At 42.5% G+C, this 14,634-nt stretch overlaps 1 protein-coding gene across 2 annotated transcripts in view; it reads right to left on the reverse strand.

The window, feature by feature from the left end:
• Nucleotides 1-14,634, reverse strand: part of eIF2A (eukaryotic translation initiation factor 2A) — a 38,103-nt gene that overhangs the window by 13,473 nt on the left and 9,996 nt on the right. Inside the window, exons 5-10 of one of the 2 annotated variants that reach the window (XM_065447361.1) lie at nucleotides 14,205-14,301; nucleotides 13,412-13,494; nucleotides 12,720-12,820; nucleotides 11,988-12,105; nucleotides 10,329-10,445; nucleotides 6,917-6,985 (exon numbers count right to left, since the gene is read on the reverse strand). In XM_065447361.1, the coding sequence (XP_065303433.1) occupies nucleotides 6,917-6,985; nucleotides 10,329-10,445; nucleotides 11,988-12,105; nucleotides 12,720-12,820; nucleotides 13,412-13,494; nucleotides 14,205-14,301 (585 nt within the window). Of the gene's footprint in view, nucleotides 1-6,916; nucleotides 6,986-10,322; nucleotides 10,446-11,987; nucleotides 12,106-12,719; nucleotides 12,821-13,411; nucleotides 13,495-14,204; nucleotides 14,302-14,634 lie in introns of both variants that reach the window. The other variant, XM_065447366.1, reaches the window with a different exon arrangement.

Below are 14,634 nucleotides of genomic sequence, written 5' to 3' on the forward strand. Positions count from 1 at the left end.
CGGAACATTAATTATTATGACTTGCTCAGGATCTTGGAAAATATCTGTATTATACAAAAGTTGTGGTATCCATAAAAATAACAGTTCCAAAGTGAAGGAAAGAAATTTTTTGCATACTTATGGCAACTACTTTCATTTGAAGAACAGTTTAATAGTTTTCTGCAACTTTCTTCCACCAATTTTGCTGGGGAGACTGTTCTAGAGTGCATAAATATTTATGCTCATATCTTCTACTACAATGCCAGCACTGATTGCAAGAATCATGAGCACTTATTAAGTGTACAGGTGACTTGCCAGCATCATGCAAGACCAATTTCCATAGGCTCATTTATTAACTGCATAACATGGCAGTCATCCACAGACTGCGAGAGATCTCGATTTTAGCGGCTCTGAAATTCTTATCATGAATGAACTACAGCTAAGGGCATTCACGGCATCCAGAAACAGCATGCACTAAATATTTAGCATCAATGTGGCAAAGACTTCTTTGATGTTCATATCACCCAAATATTCTGATCAAAAGTGGTAACCACATCAGTGATATTCATGTGTATAACAAGAACCCACTAAACTGCGAAATCACATAAAGCAAATCAGGAAGACACAACTGATGAAAACTGCATGAACATTACACATAGTCGGATACAACTTTAGAAAAACAGGGAGGCCCCGCTTAGATGACTGAAACGCGACAGCCGATTGCCTCTGCGACTAAAATAGCCCCGGTCAAGAAATACGCAATTCTCAGTATAAATAAAGACTTTTGTATTTTGATGACTGGTTTAGTAGAGCTCTCATGTGCTACAGCACATGCCGGATAGCGACAGAAAAATAACCCCATGCCTTCTACAACGCTGCCCGTCATCTGCTCTTAAGCTTCATTGCAAGTGACAAAAGTAGAAAGAGCAGCTTTGCATGGCTTTTGCGCTTGTTTGCATGTACACGGCGCATCTACTATTTGTAGATGCGCCGTGTACAGCTTCAAATGAATCAGTTGCTATTGAAAAAGTACTTATACAGTAAAAGCTCGTTAATTCGAACTGCAAGGGGAAGCCACTTCAGTTCGAATTAACGAAAGTTCGAACTAACAAAAGTGAAGGAGAGCAACAGTACACTGCAATTTGGAAGCAGTAGGGCATGTCAGAAATTTGGCGTGTCAGAAAGTGATCAAGTCGAAGCTCTGGGTCCGATTGTGCCACACCACCGATGTCCACCGAAACGAACGTTAGCCGAGGCTTAACACCATCACAATGAATCGCGACGGCCGATACCTCCTAAGCTGAAAACAGACGTGCACAGCTGATGAAAACTGCCGAGACAAAGACGCTGAACATGTGAAGGTGGCGAAGGCCCTGATTCGTTGGTTCTTGATTGCAAGCGCAGCTGCGACATACTTGATTCGCTGTGTTTTGGCGCTTGCCGTGCCATCTCCGCACAACATTAGCAGCTGTACAAGATTTGCAAAGCCTCCGAGATTCGCAACGGGCTAGAAGTCTCGGAGGTTGTGTAGAACGGAGAGGCGGCAGCCGCCGCTGCCTTCTGGCTGACCCCGCGTCGGTTAGATTTTTTTCCGATTTTGCCTTCTCTCGCCATTCTCTCCGTTTCGGAGGCGATACAGCCTTGTGTGTAGGCAGTAGGCGTGTTTCTATGGCCGTGTGCCAGGCGAGCGTAGTTCGAATTATCTGTGAGGGAACCTTCTCGCGTTCGAATTAACAAACTTTTTTATACATAGACTTCTGTGGAGCTTGGCCGGACCAAATCGTACAGTTCGAATTATCCATAAATTCGAATTATTGAAGTTCGAATTAACGAGCTTTCACTGTATAAAACAATGCATTTATTGCTGAAGCACACAGCTGACGCGACTTGGCCCAGTTCAAAGCGCGGCCGGCCATCTTCTCTGTCGGCGGGGTCACTGGCCGTCCGGCTCATGACGTCAGTCCAGAGTGCACGCCCATTGGTCGATGCTTGCGTCCATCCGAGTTGGAGGTGTAAATGCCCCCTTTTTTCTAAAGTTGTATCCAACTATAGCCAGTTATTGGGAGCTTGTGCAAGTTCTGCCAAGGTGAAGTAACTTAATAGTGAACATAGAGTGACTTGAGGGATTTTTTTTTAGTTAAAGGTGCCCTGAAACATTTTTTTAATTGATAGAATGACCTCACTATTACATGATGTTGCATCACAAGTCTCATGCCGCAAAGATTTCTCAATTTCTTCAAGTATAAGTGGATTTAGATGTGATATTGCACCTCTGAGCAGCCTTCTCTTTCATTTAGTGTCTACTAGCAAGCGGAAGCTACACAGGGGAGAAGCTATGGAGGTAACGTGCCACCCAGAAATTGAGTGTTTCAGCAGTGAGAAAGCTCGTCGCGGCACCTTGTGGCAGCAGCAGTAGGCTACGCTATACAGCATGTCACTGTCATCTCGGAGGTCACGTGCAGCAATGCACAGTTGTCGTTTGTAGACTGGCAATGCAAAGATGAAACGATTTTGCTGTCTTTTTAAGATCGCAGACATATATACTTTTCATTTATATGACTCAAACTTAGCATAGCATAACTGAGAATGTCTTCGCGATCAAGACATCAGCCAATAGGTGTTGATGGTCATCGCTGCTTGCGATGACGTTGCATGATGACATTGGAGAGGTAAGAGCACGCAATGTTTAGCTACTCTTGACACAAGATTGTAAATTCCTTGCTGCAAGCAGTGCAATAACATTTGGCTCACATATTCACAATGCCCTCTTCTAGAAATCAGCATTTTCTTACTATCGTATTTACTCCCATATTGAATGCGCTTTTTTTTCGCTAAAAATATGCGCAAAGTTAGGGGGTGCTTTCATTATGCAGAGTAAAACTGTGACATGACATCACAAGAGCTTTTTTTGAGTCCTGAGGAACTAAGACCTAGGGGAGCCAAAGGCTCCCCAAGATCAAGTCGATGGCTCCATCCACAATGGGACCAGGAGACGAAGTCCCACCGCAGTGTTGCGGGCCCTCTGGACAGCCTGTAGTTGAATGAGAAGATTGCTGTTCTTGACGGATTCCTCTCATTGTTCTTTTGTGATGGGTGGAGAGGCATTAAGGGCTGGGCACAGCCAGAGCCTGTGTTCAAGCTGCGGGCCCTCTTGCGAAACAGCCCGCTGGAGCGGGAACCAAAAGAGCCTGAGTCATGACCACATTTGGGGCACGACTGTGAGTGGGTCTATACTGTTAAGGGATCGAGGAGTGGGATACGAACGGGCTTGCAGAAGTCTGAGTGTGCTAGAACTCTGAGTGTTTTTTTTTTTTTCCATGGCCACTTCTAGAAGAAGTCAGTTTCGCCTGAAATGCAAACCATCGATTGCGACAGCAAATGTGTAGACAGCTACACAAGTAAGGATAACAGTTTTATCGGCTGTATAAATTTGCAAAGATTCACTTCAATGCAAGCTGAGTGGCGAGAATGCAGAACACACAAAGGTATGAGCTGCCATCGACTCAGCCCCTGACGCAGATCACTTTGAAGATAGGGCGCACCGCGGCCGAGCAATGTGCAGTTGCTGCTGGAGTAAAATGCCTCCCCCGCCCCCCTCCTCCCTTCGGTGCCATTCGCGCGATGGAAGATGGTGTGCTTCCTTCCTGCTTTTCTCTCTTGTATGCAGGAGATTGAGCTGCACACTTCGGGCGCGGTTGTGCAATACGCAGTTGCTCCCAGAGCACAACGCCACCGCACCTCCCGCCCATCCCTTCCCTCCCGGGGCCTTTTGCACAAAGAAAGACGTCATGCGAGATTGAGCCACGATCATCGGTTTCCCACACACGTTTTCACTCCTACACCATGCGGCGCGCAGCAACGACGACAGCGGTGACGGCAAAAATGTGAATGGAGCATCCATATAATTGCTATCACAATAAGAGTAGAAGACACGGTACGATTTGGCATCCACACAATCGGACACCGTATCAGATGCCGAATCGTACCGTGTCTCTCCTACTTCACGACAGCAAGTTCAGGGTGCGATCATTATGCGAGAAAAAGAACAAAACACACTTCTTGATTGGAAAAGTGGGGGCTGCGTTCATTACGCAAGTGTGTTCGTTATGCGAGTAAATATGGTATGTTCAAAAAGCGCTTTGGCATCCCTTTAAGTTGCACAATGAGCAAGATACAGACATGTTTATCACACTGCTTGGTATCAGCACCTATGTGATGTTTAGCACCATGGCATTTCCACACAGGCCATAAAAGAAAAGTTATCAGCAAACAAAAAAGTTGTGCCTAACACAATGCATGCTTAAGTGGCCAAATATTGTGGAGCACCACAATTTCTACAGGTGCACACAAGAAAATCAAAGTCTGTGGAAAAACTTGAAGTAGAGTGAAATCCCTTAGACATTTGTTATGCGTTTTTGAGTGAGGCAGTCTACAACAGGCTAGTGGCAGAATAGCAGAGCTACAACAGTCGGTGCAAACTTCTGGCCAATGAAAATGGCAGCAGCCAGACAAACAAAAGAAAGCTTGCTTTGCCTTAAGAGCAGCGGTAGATGCCCAGGAACATATCAATAAATGACAGCAGGTCTGTCCCAGCCATGAGTCACTGAGGTGGACGTCATGTGGCAGCTTGAGCACAATGCTGAAGACAAGAGACTTGTGTGGACTCTATAGCTGCGCTTACATGAATGCGACAGTGTCGCATCGCATCGCATTTCTAGCGCATCACATTCATGTAAACAGCAGTAATGCGCTAGAAAGGCGCATCGCATTAATGCGCCAGGCGAGGGTAGATTTACGGGCGCGAGTCGACTCTCGCGGAGCATGTAAACGCAGGATCGTCGCATTAGGAATGATGGGAAGGAATTGCCAAACAACATGGCGGCGGTCCCGGCTGCCTGCTTCGAAATGAATTTGGCGTTGCTTTTGTAAAATGCACTTCGTTCGCAGCAAATGAATGTGTAAACGGCTTTCGCTTAGTCTCAGGCCGCTTCGACGACAGGGTATTATGGATAACCTTGTGGTGTTTTCGAGATCGCTTCTCGTTTCGAACGAGGCGAAGCCTAATGAAAGAAACATTCTAGATGTCAGCGCTACCTATCGCTATAGTCGGAAAGTAGCCGCAACGACGACTAATGGCCTCCGAGATCCGAAGATCTCGCTGGCCAGCTAAAGCTGCAAAAAACGTGCGCTGCTTCGCGTCCGCTACACTATAGCGTATAGCGTACGCTATAAGTTGCGTACGCTAAACTAAAACTGTCTATTTCTCGGCACTCAACCACCAACGTGCACTCGGCCCACAACCGGAAACCAGTTGCACCGGAAGTCGGTTCCACTTCACTTATACGACACCATGTGGCGCTACGTTTTTGCGAGAGTTAAGGCGCTACATGTAAACGGCGTCGCATCACCTTTCCCAAATGCGCTTGGAAATGCGATGCGCCACTGTCGCATTCATGTAAACGGGGCTTATCACTCCTGTATAATGGATGGACGACCTGTAGTTACTGGACTGTTTTCAGTGCTGGTGCCCGTAGATGAGACAATCTTTGTGCATTCATATTTGTGTGCATATCGTACTTTTTGATATTTTCTTCTGTCTCTTCCTTTTTTTATTGTTGCTTGAGTATCAGGTTTGAGATTTTGGGATAGCTGGCTCTGACATAGCCTAGCTTCCTATGTTTTTTTATTGAAAAAAAAAAAAAGAATGAAAGAAACCTGATTCAAGAATGTGCGAGAAAGACAATCAAATTGTGGCGATTTTTCAGTAGTGTAGAGTCCCATTGATACATTGTTCAAGGAATTGCGGGAACAAAAGTGCAACAGCCAAGAAAATGCAACTATGAGGAAGGGAGAAAATCACCAAAGCAACATCAGAAGAAGCTTTGAACAGCTGCCAGTAGTTATTAGACATCTCGGTGCTCGTACTGTGACCGAAGAGGGTGCATGCATACGATGTTCCATAACAGTGGCTCCTTTACACTGTTGATATGCTTCATTGCACTATTTTATATATGCTTCACCACATAACATGGCTACACTGCATAAAAACTGACTGGTCAGAACAGGTGATAATGCAACAGAAATGAGACCCTTGAAGGCCCCAAAATAAAGGCAGCCGAGTGCTCAGCGGATTTGAACCAGTATGTGTGGTTACCAGTAAGTTCTAACTGAAGCACACTTTTTTGGTGCTTTTGCCAACAGCTCTGTGTAGTGCCTGGCTTGTGCACTTTCAGTCACTTATTGCAAACTTCGGTCACTTGTTGCAAAGTGTGAAAGCGAATTTCCCTCTGCACCGCTAAATTCATGTCACTACCACATCCAAATGCAACGTCAGATGCAGGAACATTACAGAATGGCGACATGTCCAATGGGAACATAATACACGGGAGTCAATGAGATTTAGGTCTGGACCGCAAAAATGCAACGCAGCAGCCAAGAAAACGCAACGGCAAGGAACATAGTATTAACGGAGTTCCACTGCATTGTAATTATGTTTCAACAACTGGCCAAGCCCGAGTGCTCACTTGAACTTGCAGTGCAAGTGGATCGTTGCCATCTGTGGACAGTGTAGTGGGCTCAAGTGAACAAGGTCACCATCACTCAGATAAGAATATGTTAGCTTAGTGCGTGTGGTAGACATACATGGTATCCAGCGGCTGAATGATGGACAGTGTTCGATGGAAAGTGTTCGATGGACAGCGCTGCATGTGCTCTCACGGTGCGAGGTGTATTGGGCACGGCCCAGTCTATACAACCATTCACCTATCGAATGTCCTTGACAACGAAGTATGTAGGGGGGCCTTTTTTGTGTTTGTTACTCTTCTTACCCTACTAATGACGAACATTTGTTGTTCCTTATATATGTGGTTTTTACAACCCAGAGTTCGTGACACATGATTTCCTGAATGTAATAGAATTTTTGCGCACATAAGGATACATCCATAAACAACACAAAAGTGGTCACACTCAGGGCTCCACTCCACACTGTATACAGGTCCATCTTTGCCTGGAACAGAACATCAGACATTTTTTTAGCACATTGTTTTCACTGAGTAATCAGGTCATCTGAGCTCTGCCAGCTGTTATTATAACTACTTCAGGCTTGCACTTGAGCATTACCAGCTGTTTTTGCTCATATTGAGTAACTCTTATAAAGCTAAAAAGGTGAGATTACAAGGTTAAAATTCAAGAAGTTACTTGAAAGCCACATTTATTCAATTACCAACTCAAATCTAAAAGTTAATTTAACACGAAAAGACTCATGTTTGTTACCACCAAAAGTGACATACACTGTACAGCTGCCCATATATGTCCTCAAGGTCCAGAGGTGACAAAAAAGGTATATTTGCTCATTGTAAGCATGCCTTTGGGAAAGCAACAAGTTTCTGAAATCTATGCATGTTGCGGTAGCATTTCCTGAATAAGAGGATCAAACAAGGGATAATTAAAACAATTACTGTTTTATGCCCCTATAACAGACATGCAACCACTGACACAGGCAAGGCGACATGAACTCAGCAGCCCTGAATCAATGACTGCACTAAACAGGTCCACTGCAATGTACCTCTCCACATGACTTAGCAACCCAAGTCGTACAATGGAACAATTGCTTCATGCAATACTAAAGCAGTTGTGGATAGCTGCAATTCTTTCTGTAATCAATAAGTTGAATGCATTAGCTAACAGCTACTGCTTTCAGTTCTGTGTTGTTTTGTGTCCCACTTGAGCCGCATCAATGGAGGTAAGCAAAAAATAGCTGCATGCTCACTTTATTAACCCTTTGAGGTTCAAAGATGCAAATATACAGTGCGGCCAACAGGTCCCAAATGCTCGATACCATATATTTACGACACCATCAGTATACTTGAAAAACGAGCCAATTTTTCAGCTCTCTGTTGTCCAGAAATTGCTGTCACCTAGTGTGAATACAAGATTTTTTTTTTTTTTTTTTTTTGCTCAGTAGGCTTTTGGTTTTAATTCCGTGATTTCTTTTCACCAACGTGCCAGCTACCGGTCACGTATCCGTGTGTGCATAGTGGTTAGTTTTGGTTTCGTCTCACGGGCTGTTTTCATTTGCCGCACTTGCAAATGAAACTGATGTCTATCTGGTTTTTAATCTCTCAAAGGGCCACGACTAGATGCTCGCTCGTTTACTGCTTGTAGGGGTAGAATTACATCCATTCAGAGGCGGGCACTAGTGTATACAAACAATGCCGATGCATACAAACGATGCTTCCATGCCTGAATATTTTTTATTGTGACTCACGATGGAGCGAAGGGTTGGCGATGGGGTGAAGTATAACTGAAAGTTCCTGACAGGTTTGGTTTTTCTGGGGGGCACACAAACATCTCATTTTCTTGCATGCACTCACATACACAGTTCAATTATGCTATGGACTTGCGTGCTGGTTGCCCTTCTGCAAGTAAGTCAAGTGGCAATTCCCTCGATGCGAACTCCTGCCTGAGTGCTGAATCGGAATATATCAATTTGAGTGTATTTACATTCTTATTCTTATTGTGAGTATTTACGCAAGCCCATCTGTATTCATGAATAAACAATGCATGCTTACCTATGTAAAAAATTTTTTTCTCACTTTATGGTCACCTTTAAAAATTTGTGGTAATTTTTTTTTTTTTGAAATAGCTCACTCTGAAGATATGAAGTCTGCAATAAAGAAATATCAACCCTGGAGAGTCACATTTGGCAAAAAAGAGTGACCCTTAGAGGGTTAATGCTTAAGCACATAAGTTCTAACTACTATCTATCAATTGTGACGTTACCAAATGTGATCCTTCAACACAAAGGCAAGTTCGGTTTCTATGCAGTCCAGTTTCTGCAGATGCACTAGCATGTTTGGAGATTTCGTACTGGCACATCATTTTGCAAGAAAAACCAAAGCCTATGAGTAGGTACTGCACATAAGTATTAAGAAAGGAGAGAAATACAGACAAGCCTTGCTACATTGAACATGAAAATAATGTTCGATAGGGTATAACGAAAAAAATCCAAAATGTTTCTTGCAAATATCAGCATGTAATGAATATATGCTTATATTGATATCAGATATAGTGAAGGCATTTACATATCAGGTACGGCTTTGTTACAATGAGGCTCGGTTATTTAAATGGTTTGTCTCTCTGGATATAATACACTTCATTCTTCTGGACTGATAATTAGCTGTCAAATGAAGTTATCAAAACTCAAAAAGCCCAAAGGTCAAGTTATTCCTTTCACATATATAGATATAAAGAAGTGTTTAAAGTTCTCCTGGATTGTTTTTCTCTGAAGTTTCAGTAGGAACACTAAGGGTTTTTAACAGTTTGAGGGTCAATTTATTTCGCCCAATGCGACCCCACAGTGTAAAATTTCTTTACTGCAGATTTAAAATCTTCAGACGGACCTATATTGAAAAAAATTGACTGCAATTTTTTTCTAGTTACCATAAAGTGACAAAAAAATATTTTCGGTAGGTAAACATGCATTACTTATTTATGAATACAGATGGGCTTCCATAAATACTTACATTAAGAATAAAAAAGTAGATACACTGAAATAGATGTATATTCTGATTTGGCACTTGTGTAGTTGTCCACATCGGAGGAATTGCCGCTTGACTCAATTGCAGCAGAGCAAGTGTAATCATAATCGTAATAGCGTAATCGAACTGTGTATGCAAGTGTAGGCAAAAAATCTCTATGATTGTGCATCTGTCAGAAAAACGAAACGAGTCAGAAACTTGCAGTAACCCTCTGTTCTGGCATCAATTAAGTGCGATCAGTCTTCGTGAGCAGAGTCTCGAGAAAAGAAATGCAGGCATGGCAGCATCGTTTGTGTATGGCGGCCTTGTCTGTATATACCACCGTCTGTCTGTCAACAAATGTAACCGCAACCCTGTGAACAACAGATGAGCAAGTATCTAGCGTTGACCCGTTCAGAGGTTATAAACCAGACGGACATCAGTATCAGCGAGTGCGATGACCGGAAACAGCCCGCGAGATGAAACCAAAACTAACTGCCGCACACCCTCGCGCGAGCGGATGCATGAATGGTCGCTGAAATGCCAGTGCAATAAAGCAGTGGATCCAAGCGTGCTGAGCCAAAAAATTAATTCCTTGTGTCAACACAGGGTGGCAGCACTTGTTGGGCAGCAAAGAGTTAAAAAATTAGCATGTTTTTGAAACATACAGGCGGCACCGTAAACAGACAGCGTCAACCTTTTGGGACTTGTTCACGGCACCGTATATTTACAGCATCGACCCTGCAAAGGCTTACATGAGTATAAGGGTTAGACATTGTGAAGGCAACCACGTAGGCAAGGAGAGTAATGTGCGTACACATAAACACTTGCCTCGCTTCACCATGGCCGTGTCTCCATTAGTTCGTAGGAAATGCAACCCCTGGTCACCGTAGTAGGAAGCTCCTGTCTTGTCCACATCAGTGCTCGTCAGCAGCAGCAGGCCCGTGCCTGGCAAGAAACATATGTAGCACATTTTGCAGCTAGAAGAACGATTACAATAAAAACTAGCACGGACAAGTTAAGTGCACCACCAGAACTACAACATTCAGCCTAACAAATATAGCATGACATAAAACCAAAAGTGAAAAAAAAAGAGGAGGTAATTTTACATTGGGTCAATTTAGTCTTTAAAAAAAGAAAACAGTAATAATAGACTTATTACTGAACCTTCACTATATTAGGTGTTTTTATGGTGCATTTACATAGCAATCTGTCAACAACAACAACAACAAAAAAAAAACACATTTATTGATGATCCTTCAGGTGCTAAGCGATGAAGCGTTTAACCAAACAGGTACAGGCTTCGCTATTGCATACATACTGGATCCAAGAGAAGCTGTCATGTCGCACTATACATCTTGTGTACAAACTCATACACAGTGGCCAATCATGGTGCAAGTGTGAAAACGAGGAAGACAAGTTCATAGCCAGTGACTGTTTCATCAAGCCAGTCTGTCAGGTAACGAGGTGAATCACAACATGGCTGAAGATATCCCCTCACCCTTCCTAGGGTCTGCACAAGGACCCGAGAAAAAAAGCAGTCCTCATAGCAGCTAAATACCAGTGGTGTACAACAGACCATCAAGTTGGAAGATCAGGAAACTGAACATGACAAGTGAGAAGAGTTGGAACTAAGAGGAAGCAACCCTGAATGTCCAAGGCAGAAAGCCATAATCAAGAATTCGGCCACTGTGAGAGATAGCACACAGCTTGTTGTATAGGCGGTTTACTAGGATATATGCAAAATGTTAGCGTCAGCCCAGCCGTTACGATTGCTAGGCAGGTGACCCTGATATGGTTGTGCTTCAACTCCCTAGATGACCAACAGACCAATTGGAAGACATAGATCTTAATGCACACCAGCCAGAATTTTAAAAGGTACAAGCAACACAACAAAAAAGCCCGAAGGCACATGTTCAAGCAACATGCAGACTCAGCAACATTGGTATGCAATTCAACAGTGACTAAAACAATTTGACCAAGTCAAGATGTGCCTACAATGCCCAACCACAACAGGACAGACAAACAATGAACATTTTATTCGGAAATGTCTATACCTCAATGTTACTTGCCACCATGCAAATGAAGCATTCCTGTTGAGTGGGCCCATTCTGTGGGACAACCTTTTCAAATAAGCACAGTGCCATGATTTCATTTAGCCTGTGAGCATACCACGGACAGGCAAGACGAACTCAGCATCATGACTCCATCTTAGTTTATGAAATTCATTTACAGGTTAGCTACCAAACCTACTACACAGCCAAATGACCAAGCAGTCCCAGAAAGACCAATGTATTAAACAGCACGCACTATAAAATTTGTTTATTTTGGCACACACTTCGATTCACATCAACGACTACAGGGTGTGATATAAACATTACACTAAGGCAGTTGTTAACTGAAGAAAGTGCTTGAGAAAAACAAATTAGCTAAAAAAAAGCAAAAGTAAAGAGTTTAATGACAGAATGACAAATACATTTGTGCACTAACCTTTCTTGTTCCAAAAGAAGTCCACCTTATCTGACTTGTAAAAACTCTTGTTTGCAATGCCTGCATTTGGACCGTCATAGCTTGGATGCCTGAATGCCCTTACAAAGGATGGCTGGCCCTGTAAGTTTAGACTGGGTCTGAGTTAACTGCAATCCACGAGCATGTGCATAAGCATTGCATCAATTTACCATACCAAAGAAAAACATGACATAGCTAGCACTAGCACTTGGACCCTTTTCTAAGTGAACAAGAAGCTAGGCCAAAGAACATAGGGAACTTGTTCATGAAACAAGCGTACACACAAGTTGTCAAGGTGAAAAATATTTTAGTCGCCACTAAAGCAGTATTGCTTCCATGCGAAAAGAAACAGTAAGGTTTCAGTAACCAGTGAAATTTCAGACCAGACAAATATTGAGCTCCCACTTGAAAAGTATGTGGCTCTGAAATGCATTTGCCTTATTTTTCAATCTAGAACTTTAATATATATAAGGCAACAATTAGTTGTTTCATGTTAAGCTGTGAAGCATATTTAGGTTGATATTATACTTAATTTTACATGAAGGCCAGAACATACTGTAGTTCTGCGAACATTGCCTGGGTGGTGCTTTACCTTTTAGCATCACATTTTTTTTTTTTAATTGTAGAGTTGAATAGACTGATTGAAAAATGGGATGCTGATACCAACCCTGACTGTGCATGTATACAATAAACTGGCACAGGATGCAGTCATACCTTTGTGCCAGGAACATGGCATGCGATGTGGTGGGGCTTGTCACCAGGAGCCAGGCTAAATTCTGCAAGCTTCGGAAGATGGATCTTGTGGCTGAAGGTTTCTATGGTGCATTGCGCCAACAAATTGATGATTTATTAAAAATGCAGTCGTTCCATAAAAGAAAGAGATTGCTCCATGACCATTAAAATGACTCAATAAAAGAAGTACAGAGGCTAGAGAGCTATAAATATTCAGTCGTCATCAGTATATTTGGGAAGAATATGAGAACTGTTTGCAGATTACATACATTTGCGCCGTAACAGCAGCACCAGCAAGAATATGTGACATCAAGTTTTAAAAGGAAGGACAACTTTTCACAGACCTGGCTAGGCCCTCACTTGGCTTTAATGAGTGAGCTACATCCTCGCAAAAAAAAGTCAACACAAAGTTGGTACACCTACCTCGGTGGGAACTGCAAAACAGTTAGTGTTTAATCAGACTGTACTATAATGCCAACAAAACATTAATTTATAGCCATCAATTACAGTGCAGAAATTTGTCAGGATGACAAAAATTACCATTGAAAACAGGTACAGGGAAGATTCTCTGGAGTAATTTTACAATCTTCCAAGCTGGAGTGATTCTGAATGCCATGCCTGGAAGCCCTGCTCCTACAAACGGCTTTGTCATTGGCCGAGTCTCTACAACTTACCAAAATTGTTGCTTTCAAAGATGTGAACCTCATTGTTCATGCTCCGTGCACAAATGCTCTCATCATCAGTCCACTGGGGCTGCCTGAAAGATGCCATAGGGACTCAGGCTAGTTAGTAATACTTTCATTTAGTTACTGGCATGAATATTAACTAATAAACACATTAAAAGTATTAGTTTTAGTGTTATCATGGCACTGGCACCATGTTTGCACAGACATGCTGCTTCTTAATTTAAGCTTATCAAATTAAGGAAATGCCTCGTGTTAAATTAAGAACAATGCTATAAATTTAAAAGATTTTTTTTTTACCCCTTCAACTTTCACACTGAGAACTTGAGCAAACTCAAGCACGAAGCAACTAACTTTGCAAGAAAGCCACCCTGCCAAATGAGAAAGTGAATATGCAGGCAGAAAAAGGGGCACAATTCTAAAAGAAGGAATCTTAACTGTTCTATGGCTCTATATGGCCGATAAATCATCGTGCATCCAGAACATGCAACGCCAACAAACCTAGCAATTGCAGCTATACTCAGAAGGGGCTGCAAAGAGTAACATGTGTGCCGAACGGTGCATATTCAATCAAATTTCTCGGCAGCAATTGGCTTCCTTCTCCAGCTTGAGCAAAGGAGCCAATCACGATCAAAAATGCACCTTCACATGACACCCATACAGATCAGAGCTGCCTCTATAGCAAATCTCAAGCTTGCTTTAGGTAAATGAAAGCACCGAAAAATGCTACAACATATTGCAAGTTTATGCTATTATAAAAACAAAAGCATTGAAAACATCTTACCACGAACTTTGTTTTTTCTGCACAAAGGATCGAAGGCACTTTTTGGTCTTGATATCGTAAACAAACATGTTAGGCTGCTCTTGAGAGTCCTTGGAGCCTAGAGGATATAACTTTTAATTCACAAAGGGCATAACAGTGGCACTGTGAAGACCTTGCATGAAGCACAGAATTGGTTATGCATGCCAAGGAAAACAATGAAATTAGATGCACATGTAAGCAAACACCCCAACTGCACATTAACACCCACACATTTTCATTGTATGCTCAAGTTCAGCACATTTTTTTCTTTTATTTAACACATAATGCAATTCTGTGCCTTCATCACCGGAACAGGTGGACATAAAAAGAATAGTAAAATAACAAGGCTCACTTACTCAGCTGACAAAGTTTTAATAATTACGTTAAAACTCAGTTAAATTCTATGTTGCAA

The sequence above is a fragment of the Dermacentor albipictus genome, chromosome 1, assembly GCF_038994185.2.
Source record: "Dermacentor albipictus isolate Rhodes 1998 colony chromosome 1, USDA_Dalb.pri_finalv2, whole genome shotgun sequence".
NCBI lineage: Eukaryota > Metazoa > Arthropoda > Arachnida > Ixodida > Ixodidae > Dermacentor > Dermacentor albipictus.